The 13,369-nt window shown below is 37.0% G+C and overlaps 1 protein-coding gene across 1 annotated transcript in view; it reads left to right on the top strand.

Annotated features, from left to right (window-relative positions):
• The window catches only part of tmem245 (transmembrane protein 245), a 115,993-nt gene that overhangs the window by 30,957 nt on the left and 71,667 nt on the right, over positions 1-13,369 (top strand). Inside the window, exons 5-6 of the mRNA XM_072253527.1 lie at positions 3,286-3,507; positions 12,214-12,383. Coding sequence (XP_072109628.1) covers positions 3,286-3,507; positions 12,214-12,383 — 392 coding nt within the window. The remainder of the gene's footprint in view (positions 1-3,285; positions 3,508-12,213; positions 12,384-13,369) is intronic.

The following is a 13,369-nucleotide window of genomic DNA, read 5'->3' as shown; positions in this document are numbered from 1 at the left end:
AGTGGATAACTTCACATTTATCCACATTAAATTGCATCTGCCATGAATTTGCCCACTCACCCAACCTATCCAAGTCACCCTGCATCCTCTTAGCATCCTCCTCACAGCTAACACTGCCGCCCAGCTTCGTGTCATCCGCAAACTTGGAGATGCTGCATTTAATTCCCTCATCCAAGTCATTAATATATATTGTAAACAACTGGGGTCCCAGCACTGAGCCTTACGGTACCCCACTAGTCACTGCCTGCCATTCTGAAAAGGTCCTGCTTATTCCCACTCTTTGCTTCCTGTCTGCCAACCAATTCTCTATCCACATCAATACCTTACCCCCAATACCGTGTGCTTAAAGTTTGCACACTAATCAACTGTGTGGGACCTTGTCAAAAGCCTTTTGAAAATCCAAATATACCACATCCACTGGTTCTCCCCTATCCACTCTACTAGTTACATCCTCAAAAAATTCTATGAGATTCGTCAGACATGATTTTCCTTTCACAAATCCATGCTGACTTTGTCCAATGATTTTACCACTTTCCAAGTGTGCTGTTATCACATCTTTGATAACTGACTCCAGCAGGTTCCCCACCACCGATGTTAGGCTAACCAGTCTATAATTCCCCGGTTTCTCTCTCCCTCCTTTTTTAAAAAGTGGTGTTACATTAGCCACCCTCCAATCCTCAGGAACTAGTCCAGAATCTAACGAGTTTTGAAAAATTATCACTAATGCATCCACTATTTCTTGGGCTACTTCCTTAAGCACTCTGGGATGCAGACCACCTGGCCCTGGGGATTTATCTGCCTTTAATCCCTTCAATTTACCTAACACCAGTTCCCTACTAACATGTATTTTGCTCAGTTCCTCCATCCCACTGGACCCTCTGTCCCCTACTATTTCTGGAAGATTATTTATGTCCTCCTTAGTGAAGACAGAACCAAAGTAATTATTCAATTGGTCTGCCATGTCCTTGCTCCCCATAATCAATTCACCTGTTTCTGTCTATAGGGGACCTACAGTTGTCTTTACCAGTCTTTTCCTTTTTACATATCTATAAAAGCTTTTACAGTCAATTCGCACTATTTATACGCAGAGAAAAAGAATTTTGAAAGCTGTCGATGTTACTGTTGGTTCTGCTCGTAGCAAAGTGGTCTCTTAGTCGGCAATCCAATCTATTGCTTGAGTGGATTGATGGGTGTACAAAGCGTGGTGTTCCGTTAAGTTTTCTTATACCTAAGAAGAAATCAGTCAGTCTTTTTAATAAGCTGAAACAGAAAGCACTGAACGATGGTGATGAAAGTGTTGCGAAGGTGTAACTTAAAGGTAGTCATGGGTGGTTTGATTGGTTTCTGAGGCGAGGGCAGCTTCATAGTTTAACGTTTACGGGAGAGTGTGCTTCGGCTGATACTGAAGCTGCCGAAAAGTTCCCAGCAGAACTGAAGAAAATAATTACAGAAGGTGGTTACTGTATTCGTATAGCAAGCGTTTAACTGTGACGAAACTGCAATTTATTGGATGGAGTCTTCCCGATTCCGGTAAGTGAAACTACACTGTACATACATTATTTCTACTTTATATAGGCTGTGTATTTTTATGTGTTACTTGGTATGATTTGGCAGCTTCATAGCTTAAAGGTTACTGGAGAGAGTGTTTCTGCTGAGAGTGCTGCCGTGAGATTTTTGCTGCACTAGGCAGTGCTGCAGGAAAGTATTTCTACTTTATATAGGCTGTGTATCATATCATTCCTGCTTTTACTATATGTTACTGTTATTTTAGGTCTTATGTGTTTTTTGGCATGATTTTGTAGGGTTTTTTTTGGGTCTGGGAACGCTCAAAAAATTTTCCCATATTAATAAATGGTAATTGCTTATTCACTTTACAACATTCCGGCTTACGAACCGTTTCATAGGAACGCTCTACCTTTGGGTAGCGGGGGAAACCTGTAATGTACTGTTCATCCAGCGGTATTGTAGTTTCTGTATTGTTTAAGTCTAACCAAATAAATTTTGTACTTAAAGCTTCCAAGTCCATCATCGCTTTAATTTTGACCTACTTCCTCTGAAGATGTGGTAACCATGGATCTCCTTGAATACCCTATCTCGCTTACTGCTGCTCAATTTTAGTTCAGTCTGCAGCTACCCCGTTATTGGGATCTATGCTTTTGCACTCAATACTCAAGATAGTCCACCACAAATTTACCTGCTGCCTGATCCTTTCCGCTTTAGAACTTCCTTTATTCTTACTATGTGTGCCCCCAAATGCTCACAGTAGTTTGTACCTTCTCTAGCTTTCTTCATTCTGCTGCATCTTCTCCTCCTAGTTATTTTATATACTCAACCAAAACACCAATTCTCTAGGCAATATTAGTCTTGGTCTTTTTAAGCTGTTCAAATTGTATGAGTCCCTTTTGCTTCTTGACTGTTTTCAGTGTGTCAAGAATCCAAGTCCATCTATTTGCATTGTTTCTGCAGCCAGCATTGACTTCTCATGTATTCCTGCTTCCCTGTTCACTTCTATATGTCACCAGGGGTATGTAACTGCTTTCAAACTTCCTAGCTCCTAAAATTCTGACCCGAATGTGAAACAGATGTGAATCCTTGTTGTTGGTTCCAGTACAGAGCATGACTTCTGGCTCTTTTTTTTTTACATGTTTGGAAATGTTCATTGAGGCAAATGACAAATTGTTTGCTTGGTGACAAAGTTGTGCCAAAGGACACTGTTAAAACTAGGGGTAAGAATAGAATCACTTTAGACAAATATTGTTAGTTGCCATTAATACTATTAAAGTGAACTAAATAATTGAGTCATAATCAAATATTGTTTTTGGAAGGAGCAATAAGATAGTCTGAAAATGGGTAGTTTAGTTGATATTAAAAGAGTCCAAAGTAAGAAATCTGTATGTCCTCCCTATAGAATGCATGAATTTTCTCCGGGTGCTCCTGTTTCCTCACACAGTCCAAAGGTTAGTGGGTTAATTGGTCATTGTAAATTGTTCTGTGATTAGGGTAGGGTTAAATTAAGGATTGCTGGGAAGTGCAGCTCAAAGGGTCTATTCCACACTGCATCTCAATCAATCAATAAATAAATGGATAGACTTTCTTCCCTACAGAAAATCATTGTGTTTCACTTTGGTTTTCATTTGAAATCTGGCAGTTTTCTTGATTTAATTACTGCCTTGTTCTGAATCGTACTTAATAGGGGTATAACTTGGTCATTTAATTTTGTTAGTTCTTGCAGTGTTCCCATTGCTGATTTAATCAAACAGTAATGTATTTTTTTTCTCTCACTAGGGTCTGCTGAATCTAGAGACTTCAGCTCCTCGTCATCTGCCACCTCCTCTGCCTCCTCAACCTTGTTTACTCCAATCAGAGTACCAAGGCCTGGAATTGTGTCATTTGCCAAAAAGAAGAAAACAAGTGCAATCTACTTTGTGATGCTTGTTTGGGCTATTGCTATAGTGCAGATCTGGCTGAATCTTTGGATATTGGAGCTGCTTCCTGTTCCTGTAGCTGGTAATATATTTGACTCTCAGACAACTGGTTGATCTTGTTCTGTTAGATAAAAACACCAGAATGAAAATAATCCCTAACATCATTAGTCCATATGCCAGAAATGTACGTGCCAGTTAATAATGTCCTCTATGACTATTCCTTGTGCAGCTATCAACTGTTTATGAAGTTAATGTCTTATGTTAAATTTAGGCTAAATTAACATTTCAGCCCCAGATCCCATTTTCACCACCTTGAAATTCTTAGTACATAAAGCATTTGTGATATATGATCCCCAAATGTTTTATAGATCTTGGTCGTGAGGTATATGTTAAGGTGTGGCTCTGGTTTTGTGAGAGGGGAATGATTTAAAAGGCAATTTCTGCACAAAAAGGGTGATGTGTATATGAAACAAGCTTTTAGAGGAAGAGGTTAAGGCAGGTATAGTGACAAAACTTAAAATACATTTGGACAGTACTGTGTATGGATGGGAAATGTTTTGAGGGATATGGACCAAACACAGACAAATAGGACTAGGTTAGATGGCTATTTGCTTGGCATGGAGATGCTGGGCCAAAGAGCTGGTTTCCATGCTATAAAAATCTTAGCTTTTAGAAGGGAACTGTGGCAACAATTCAGGGGAGAAAACAATATATGTTGGGGCCCCAGAAAATCAAGCAGTCGACTGTACTTACTACTGTGCACAGAATGGCAAAATTCCAGAGCCGTCCTGAAAAAGATGGCTTTTTCCATAACCAATATCTTAAATTGCCCTAACCCCTCCAGCAATGTTTTCAGGCAACAAGTGTGAAATACTCCAGGTCCTGTTATACATCAAGGTCATTAGCACTCATTCAAATACTACTTTTTCATAATCCTTGCTTCTCACATTTTTCTCACACTACATAATGTACTAGTTGGGCACAGGAGTACATTCAGCCAGAGACTCATTCCACCGAGATGCAACACAGAGCGTCATAGGAAGTCATTCCTGCCTGTGGCCATCAAACTTTACAACTCCTCCCTTGGAGGGTCAGACACCCTGAGCCAATAGGCTGGTCTTGGACTTACTTCCTGGCATAATTTACACATTACTATTTAACCATTTATTGTTTTATTACTACTTAATTATTTATGGTGCAACTGTAATGAATTTCCCCCGGCATAAATTAAGTATGAATATGACTAATGTCACATTTGTCGCAGGATTCATTTCACCTTAGCTTTTAGTCTATGTTTTTCCTACTTTTCCTAGATGGTTTCTCTGATCAAATGTGGCCCATAAGACCCACTTCTTGCTCCCAGTATGCTACTGGTCCCTGTGCTAGTGGACATTATAACTTGATCTCTGTCTCTTGTCAAATTGCCCTTCTTTCACATCACCAGGCTTTTTAAATACATTAACCCATACCCACTTGGTCAGCACTATTCCAGACAAAAACTTTTCCCTTATCTGCTCAGTGATATCAGTGATTGACTATATTCAATGATCAGTACTACAGATTTACAATATAATAACTGCATCTGTTTTCTTGAGATATATTTTTAGCATATTTTTCCTTTTTGTTTTGTGCTTGCATTAATCTCCTAGCCGTAGTTAGGCTGAGAATCAAGGACTTCTTTGAAAAAAACAAGAATCTAGTACGTGCACAGAATGTTCGGTTTGGGGGAATGACTACACTAGGATCATTGTCTCACTGCTGGTGACATTGGTTGCAACAAGAATGCTGGCTGTACTATTTAAAGTAAAGGATTTTCTATAGTCCCTTTTTGATTTTCTGATTTTGTTCTTCAGTCCTTTACCTCTTCCACCTATTACCTTCCAGATTCTCACTTCATTCCCCATCCTCCACCCACCTCACCTGGTTTCACTTACCATTTGCCAGCTTGTACTCTTTCCCCTCCTGGCCCTCCAACTTCATATTCTGGCTTCTTCCCCCTTCCTTTGCAGTTCTGATAGATGGGCTCAGCTCAAAACATTGACTGTTTAATCTCTTCCATACGCGCTGCCGTAGATTGGCCAGGTTTCACATCCTTCGAGGAATGTAGAAATGATGACTATATTATACTTCTGAATCTTGGTGTCGCTGTGTAGATCATGATTGGTGAAAATGTGCTGCAGCATTTTTTTAAAGTAACTACTCTGTGCTGAAGGATCCTGTGACAAATGTCAGAATGAATTTTGGCTCTGAGATGGGTAGCTAGTGAGGTAACAGAAATGGAGTCAGAGAATAATAGAGCAAGTTGTCGATCTAAGCTAATCTCATTTGACTGTTTGGCCCATATCCCTCTGAACTTTCCCTATTCCTGTATCTGTCCATGTGTCTTTAGTGTTATTACTGTGCCTGCCTCAACTGCGTCCTCTAGTAGTTTGTACCATGTACACACAGATCCACTAAGTGAATAGTTGCTACTCAAGTCTCCTTTACATTTTTTCCTCTTGTCATAAACCTATACCATCTAGTTTTTGATTATTGTTCTCTGGGGAAAAAAAAACTGCATTTACCTTTTCTGTGTTCATGATTTTATACACTCTTAAAAAGGTCACCCCTCATCCTCTTAAGATCTAGGGAATACAGTCATAACCTGCTCAACCTTCCCTATAAACTGAGGCCCTTGAGTTCTGGCAACATTCTTGTAAATCTCTTTGCAATCTTTCCTGATTAATGATGTATTTCCTATATCAGGATAGCCAAAACTGTACACAATAATCGAGGTACAATCTTACCAACATCTTGTACAGCTGCAATGTAAATCAACTCCTATGGAGTCATAGAGCACTACAGCACAGAAACAGGCACGTTCCCCCATCTGGCCTCTTTTTCTACCGTGTCCCATCTACCTTCACCTGAACCGTAGCTGTCGATACCTTTGGCATCCATGTACCTCTCCAAATTTCTCTTCAATGTTACAATTGAACATTCATCTACTACTTCCATTGGCAGCTCACTCCAGACTGGCTCCACCCTCGGAGTGAAGAAGCTCCCCCCGTAGAATCCCCTTAAATATTTCACCTTTTACCAGAAACCTATGACCTCTAGTTCTAGTCTCGCCCAACCTAAGAAGAAAAAGTTTGCAAACATTCACTCTCAGTATACACAGTGCCCTGACTGAAGGTCAGCGTGCCAAGCACTGCCTTTACCACCCTGTGATGCCATTTTCAGGGAGCTATGTACTTGTATTCCTAGGTCCCTCTGTTCTAGAACATTCTGTAAGGCTCGATTGTTCATTGTAAAAGTTCTACCTTGATTTGACTTCCTAAAATGCAACCCTCATGTTTATTTGAATTGACAGTCATTTGCTATTACTTGGCCCACTTTACCTAGCTGATAAAGATTCACCCTGTAATTTTTGATTAATTCCTTTGCTGTCTATAATGTCACCTATTTTTGTGTCATGAGCAAACTTACTAACTATGTGTTATACATTCCCATCCAAATAGTTTGTATAAATGACGAATAACAATGGGCTCAGTACTGATCCCTGTGGCACACCATTAATCATAAGCCTCGGGTATGGAAATCGGCCTTCCACTATCACCATCTGCTTCCTACCATCAAGCCACTTGTATATTGAATTAGCTAGCTCTCCCTGGACCCCCATGAGATCTAACCTTCAAGACTAACCTACCATGGGGACCTTGACAAAGGCTTTGTTAATGTCGACACAGATTATATCCATCACTTTGCCTGTACAATCTTTCATGTTTAATGCTCTCCAAAGTCTCAGCAACTCTCAACAGTGATTTGAGGTTGGCCTTAGGCAGCCTTGTTGAGGACTTTGTTTTGTTTGATGTTGAGAGAAAACTTGAGGCTTCCCTAACCTGAGCAAAAAAGATACAGAATAGATTGAAAGCCGTTATCATTGTGCATGTGTCATGGGTATTCTGAAGAGGGCAAATATTTCTGCTCTGAAGATGAAGAACACGACTGAAGAAGTGATATGACCTTGTTTAATCCCAGTTGGAATGAGAGACTGGTTCATCTGCTGCAGCATGTTACAGACAACAGTATGGTCCACTGATCATGAAGAAGTCTTTGGACTTTAACTTATTTGGCGTGAAGCTATTCAGAAGACCGTCACAGTCATTGCAAATAAGTAAAAGTGCAATAGATCCAGGAAGATTGAGGTTATTGCTAATAAACATGGTGATTCCCCTTTCCAAGTTACAAGTTCCACTTGCAGTCAAAGTTTCTTTTCTAAGGCAACACTTCAAACCAAAGATGGGCTCATTTTCCTTAAGGAAAGCATAGCTGGATGGAAGGATACTTAGAACACTGTGCCATGTATCAGTACAAAAACCATCCCTCAATGCTCTGAAAGAGAACCTCTTGCTGACAATCTGACCCACCCCATTATCATTTTCCCTTAGACTCATCATCAAATCAGAGGGAAATAACTGGCACTGAATCTGGTATAAAGAAAAGATTCTAGCATTCTTGAGAAATTATTCCCTTTAAATAAGCATGTACCTATTTATCGATTTTTACCATTTAAACTGGTTAATGATTCATTTATATATTTAGGGATAACAATTACGAAAAAATATAAAGATTTATTTAAAGCTAATTTTTTTACCTTTAATTGATCAGATTAAACTGTTATTTACCAAATGGTCGCCAATCTCTTTGTCTTTGATTGGTCGGATTAATGCTATTAAGATGATCATTTTGCCTAAATTTTTGTATATATTCCAATCAGTTACAATTTTCATCCCAAAATCTTTTTTTGATAATGTAGATTCAAAAATTTCCTCATATATTTGGCAGAATAAAAATCCTAGGTTAGGTAAAAGGTATTTACAGAAGTCTAAAAAGGAGGGGGGGGCTTGCCCTCCCGAATTTTAGATTCTATTATTGGGCAATTAATATTCGATATTTAAAATTTTGGTTACGAGATCTGGACGTATCTTTAAATCCTCATTGGGTAAATCTTGAATCTAATTCATTACAAGGGCTTTCCTTGGGTTCAGTTTTAGGGCCTTCACTTCCTTTTACTTCTTTTAAATTATATAAACAAATGAATAACCCAATAGTTAAGCATACTTTACGTATATGGTTTCAATTTCGAAGATTTTTTGGGTTCAATCAATTTATCCTAGCAAGCCCTATCTTGTCAAACTTTCTTTTTCAACCTTCCACGATGGATCAAGCTTACTCTGATTGGAAAATTAAAGGTATAATATCTTTTCGTGATTTATTTATGGATAATTGTTTTATGTCTTTTGATCAACTTTCTAATAAATATAACTTACCCAGATCTCACTTTTTTAGATATTTACAGATTAGGAACTTTTTAATTACTATTTTCCCTAATTTTCCACATCCATATCCAACGGATATTTTGGAAAAAATTTTAGATTTAAATCTCTCAGAAAAGTGTTGTAGCAATCATATATGATATAATTTTGAATTTATGTCCTGATGCTTCTAATAAAATTAAAGCTGACTGGGAAAGAGAACTTGAGATTAATATACCGACTGAAAAATGGGAAAAAATTCTTCAGTTGGTGAATTCATCCTGTGTGTGTGCTAAGCATAGGTTAATACAGTTCAAAGTAGTACACAGGGCTCATATGTCCAAAGGTAAACTATCTCGCTATTACTCTTATATTAATCCAATATGTGACAGATGTCATTTCGAGATAGCTTCTCTAACCCACATGTTTTGGTCATGTCCCCTGTTGCAGAAATATTGGAAAGATATTTTTGATATTATTTCAACGGTTTTAAATATAGACTTACAACCACATCCAATTACTGCTATTTTTGGACTACCAATGATAGATTTAAATAATTTAACCTCTTCATCACGAAGAATGATTGCATTTCTTACTTTAATGGCTAGAAGGTCTATTTTGTTGAATTGGAAAGAGATTAACCCTCCTAAGGTATTTCATTGGTTTTCACAAACTATGCTGTGTTTGAATTTGGAGAAAATTAGAAGTGCAGTTTATGACCCTTCCATCAAGTTTGGAAAAACTTGGAGGCCATTCATTCAGCATTTTCACTTAATGTAATATCTTTATTTCCAAACCTATTTTATTTCTCTGTATTGTTGTTGGAGGGGAATGGAGTCGTCGGCACTAAGGTTTTCTTCTTTTTCATTTTTAAGTTTTTAAATTTGCCCAAGTCTTTTAGTTTAGTTGATTAATTTTGTCTTTCTTTTGGGTTGGGATTTTTTTTTTGGTTTTGCTTTTTTTTTCTTTTTCATATTTTTTTTAGTTTTTTTTTGATTTGTATTATCCGTTGTTAGTTTTATATGATTGGGAGCTTTGTCAAATTTCAATATTGGACTTTACGATTACTGTTTGTAAGTGTAACAATTTATCTCCTATTATCTGTATCATTGCTATGTTTTGTTTTTTTATATTCTAAAATTAATAAAAAGATTGATAAAGAAAAAAAGAGAAAAGCCAACATTGTTACAATCTTTAAAAAAGGAATTAAATAGGACTATAGAAGTTGTTGTGGCATTGTCTCCTTTTTTATAACAGGAAAATCCCTATTTCTGTATTTGTGAACTAATGGCCTACCATTGCTTAAAGGAAATCATGCCAGAATCTCATTGCAGATTATGATTAGCTCCTGGACAAGGGTGTGATCTTCAATGTCAGCTAAATCCAGGATAAGTATTTGAACAAAGTCACAACTTGTGTAGAGATTTTAAGAAGGCCTTTAAGTCAAAATAGAAATCTGAAATAAAATGGTGAAAGTATTATTTGGTTATTTGGCATCTTTGCAGAGAGGATGACAATTTCAGTCAGTTGTCCTTTTGCAATGTTTCCATCATTTTCTATTTTAATTTCATTTATGGTCTCCCCTTCCTGTTTATATTCTTGAATAAATTATCACATCTTAATCTGTGCTCATCTGCTCATATTTGAATCATTCCTGCCAAATCTCAATATTTACCAGCATTAAAAAAGCCCTATCAAAAGACATTCTCTTTTCTCGTGTCTGCATCCTTTAATCTAATTAACTGCAGCACTCTCTTCCTATGCCTTTCTGCGAGCTAAACATGATTTCCTTCGTTTTTTTTAAAGTTTAAGCAATCTGTATTTTAGGATGCTTATCTTTTATTGGTTTTGGACCCACTACTCTTGAGTCTGCGAGGTATGTTTGTACTCCTGTGTCTTATCAACATACCATGTCTTGTCAACATCATTTCTGACTTTGAGTCAGATTATATATGCATGCTGATAACATTTAGATCTACTTCAGCTGTCTTGCTTCTATCAGTGCTTCTGCTCAAACAGGTTATTTAACACCCTGTTCTAGATGTTTTGCATTTACATAGTTAAAATATCTGTGATTACTTTATCCTGGTCCTGAACTGCTGTTTCAGATTTAGCCAAATTGATTTCTGACTGCTATTAACTCAAAGATCCATTTCAATGTGAATATAGCCTACTTCTATCTTAAGAACACATTAACCTCCTCTATCTAGTCATAACCTATCTGTTAATCTGTCAACTTCTTGTCATCTATAGGGTCAATAATTCTATGTTTTTGTTGTAAACATCCTTCACTCTTCCACGGTAAAAGTCCGCTCACTTGAAGATTTATCTCTCAAGTCCCATTATGGACCTGTGATTAAAACAGTTAGTCGTGTGTTTAACTCATTTTATAGAGTCATTCTTCTGCTTGCTTGGAAACTGTGGTCAACTCTGAGAATTTTGCAGTCTCATTATTTGGACATTTTTGTTCCTACCTTTTTGATAAATAATGTATCTGTGAAGTATTCTGGGATGTATTTCTATTTTAAAAGTTCCGTAGAAAGTGTCTCAAGATGTACAGTGGATTCCGGTTAATTGGGACACATCGGAACCCATACATTTTGGTCCAGCTAAGCGGCTGCCCTATATTAGCCGAAGTTTTGTGGAAATAGGAAAAAAGCATAACAAAGACAAACTACTGTTTAACTGAGTACAAATTGTGCATTTAAATGAAATACAGAACAAATTAGAACACTACTGATACTACTCCAGTATTCTAAAACTGTGTATGAGTTCTCATAGTTATCGATGGAAGAATTCATCACTACAGTGTTCTTTTGATTGACTGTAAATGAACAAAATCAGCACAGACACTTAATGCAGATAATGGACTACCTTCATTGCCTTCCTGTATAAAGTCAAAATAAAAAACAAATAATCAAAAAATCACTGCTTTATCCACCATCAGTCCAAGTGGAGGAAATAACACTGACACATGCAACTGATGCTATTTAAAAACTTTTTACTCCTTATGTCTAATGGCCGTTTCTGGTGCTTCCAAACCCGAATGCCTGAAATCACAGTGAGCAAAACAGTTCTGAATTGTCTTACTGCTATTTCTCACCAACTATCAGTGACAAAAATCACTGCTTTTTGAACACAAACACACACAACTGACGCTACTTAAAAACTGTTTGCTATAAGCATGGCCACACAAATGACACTGGTTAGAAACTGTTTGGCAACAGTCTTCTGCCCCAGTTAGGAGGCATAGTGGCCCAAATAAACAAAGGGAATCCCAGCTACCTTAACGAGTTAGTTTTTGTTCTTTTAGTGTTGACCCAAATAAACAGCTGCCCAATTAATCGATGGCCCAATTAACGAGAATCCACTGTAATATGATCAAAATAGAGGTCTAGTTAAGCATTACAAAAACTGTCATTGTTGGATATTTTCCTATTCAATATGTTGCAATATGTTTATGAAGTATTCTTAATTTGTTTTGATGACAGTTTGGGGGCTTAAGAAATTGGTCCTACGTTTTGGATTAATAAACTTTGCAGAGAGACACATTAGTAGTTATTGGAAGATTCTATCGGCCTTTGTTAAAGACAGACAAGATGCTCTAGCTCCAGGACCCATACGAGGACTTGGAAGAATTGTTATAAAAGCTGACAGTAAGGTACATTTTACTGAACATATTATTCTAACAACGCTATTTTAGATTGTTTCCTTCTTTGCCTAGCTGACCAGTAATAGGGAGGCTGCTTCTGTTACTGCTCTTGATGAAACCACTTATTGAAGCACAAGAAATAAGTTCCTGATAACCTAGACTACCTGCAGGCAATGTTAATCATGAATAAATATTTGAAAATTAGATTATTTTCGAAATAAAAGATCTCCAGAAAAACACTAATTAAATTACATATGTGCATTTCAGATCTAGCTTTAGTTCAGCATTTGCTTCCCATTTTTATCTTTATTTGTTGAAGAAATTGATGCTGAGCTGTTAAATTTTACCTGGAAAAAAGTTAACATCACAATTAGTTTTGAGCTTCGTTCTTAAATCTGCTTTCTTGTGCCTTGCAAAATGAGTCTAATGCATTGAAGCATTTAGTATTGTTCATATTGTTCCAGCCAAAGTATCTTAACATATTCAATGAAATAATAATTTTAACAACTTATTTTAAATATTTGCCACTGATTCCTCTTTCCAACTTATTCAAAATCTCTAATAGGAGGCACTTTGAATTTGTAGATAAGACAATTTAACCATTCACATAACATTTTTGCATATGTGTGTATTCTAAGTTTAATACATCTCTGTATGTTGGATCTTTCTGTATTTTCTGTGTAATATTAACCTAAATATCCAAAAGAAACAAATACAAAACTTTATGCTTTCACCTTGATTCATCCCAAAAGTTACTGTTTTTCGGTTTCCCATTATCTTGAAGAGCAATCTATCACTTTGATACTTCCATACTGATTGCCATCATCACTTGATAAAAATAATTATATGGAAGCTAGACTTTTTATTTTCATTCCCTCAGTTTCAGGTTTACGTCATCATGGTAAATTTTCTAGCTTCACCTTACAGCCTCCTTTGTTGTAAGGTGAACAAACTTTTGATCTTTAATCTCTGCACAGTACCTGCGTGCCTTAAAC

This window comes from Mobula birostris, chromosome 3 (genome assembly GCF_030028105.1).
Source record: "Mobula birostris isolate sMobBir1 chromosome 3, sMobBir1.hap1, whole genome shotgun sequence".
Classification (NCBI taxonomy): Eukaryota; Metazoa; Chordata; class Chondrichthyes; order Myliobatiformes; family Myliobatidae; genus Mobula; species Mobula birostris.
Note: the sequence above shows the minus strand (reverse complement) of the source record. Positions and strands in the feature narration are given on the sequence as shown.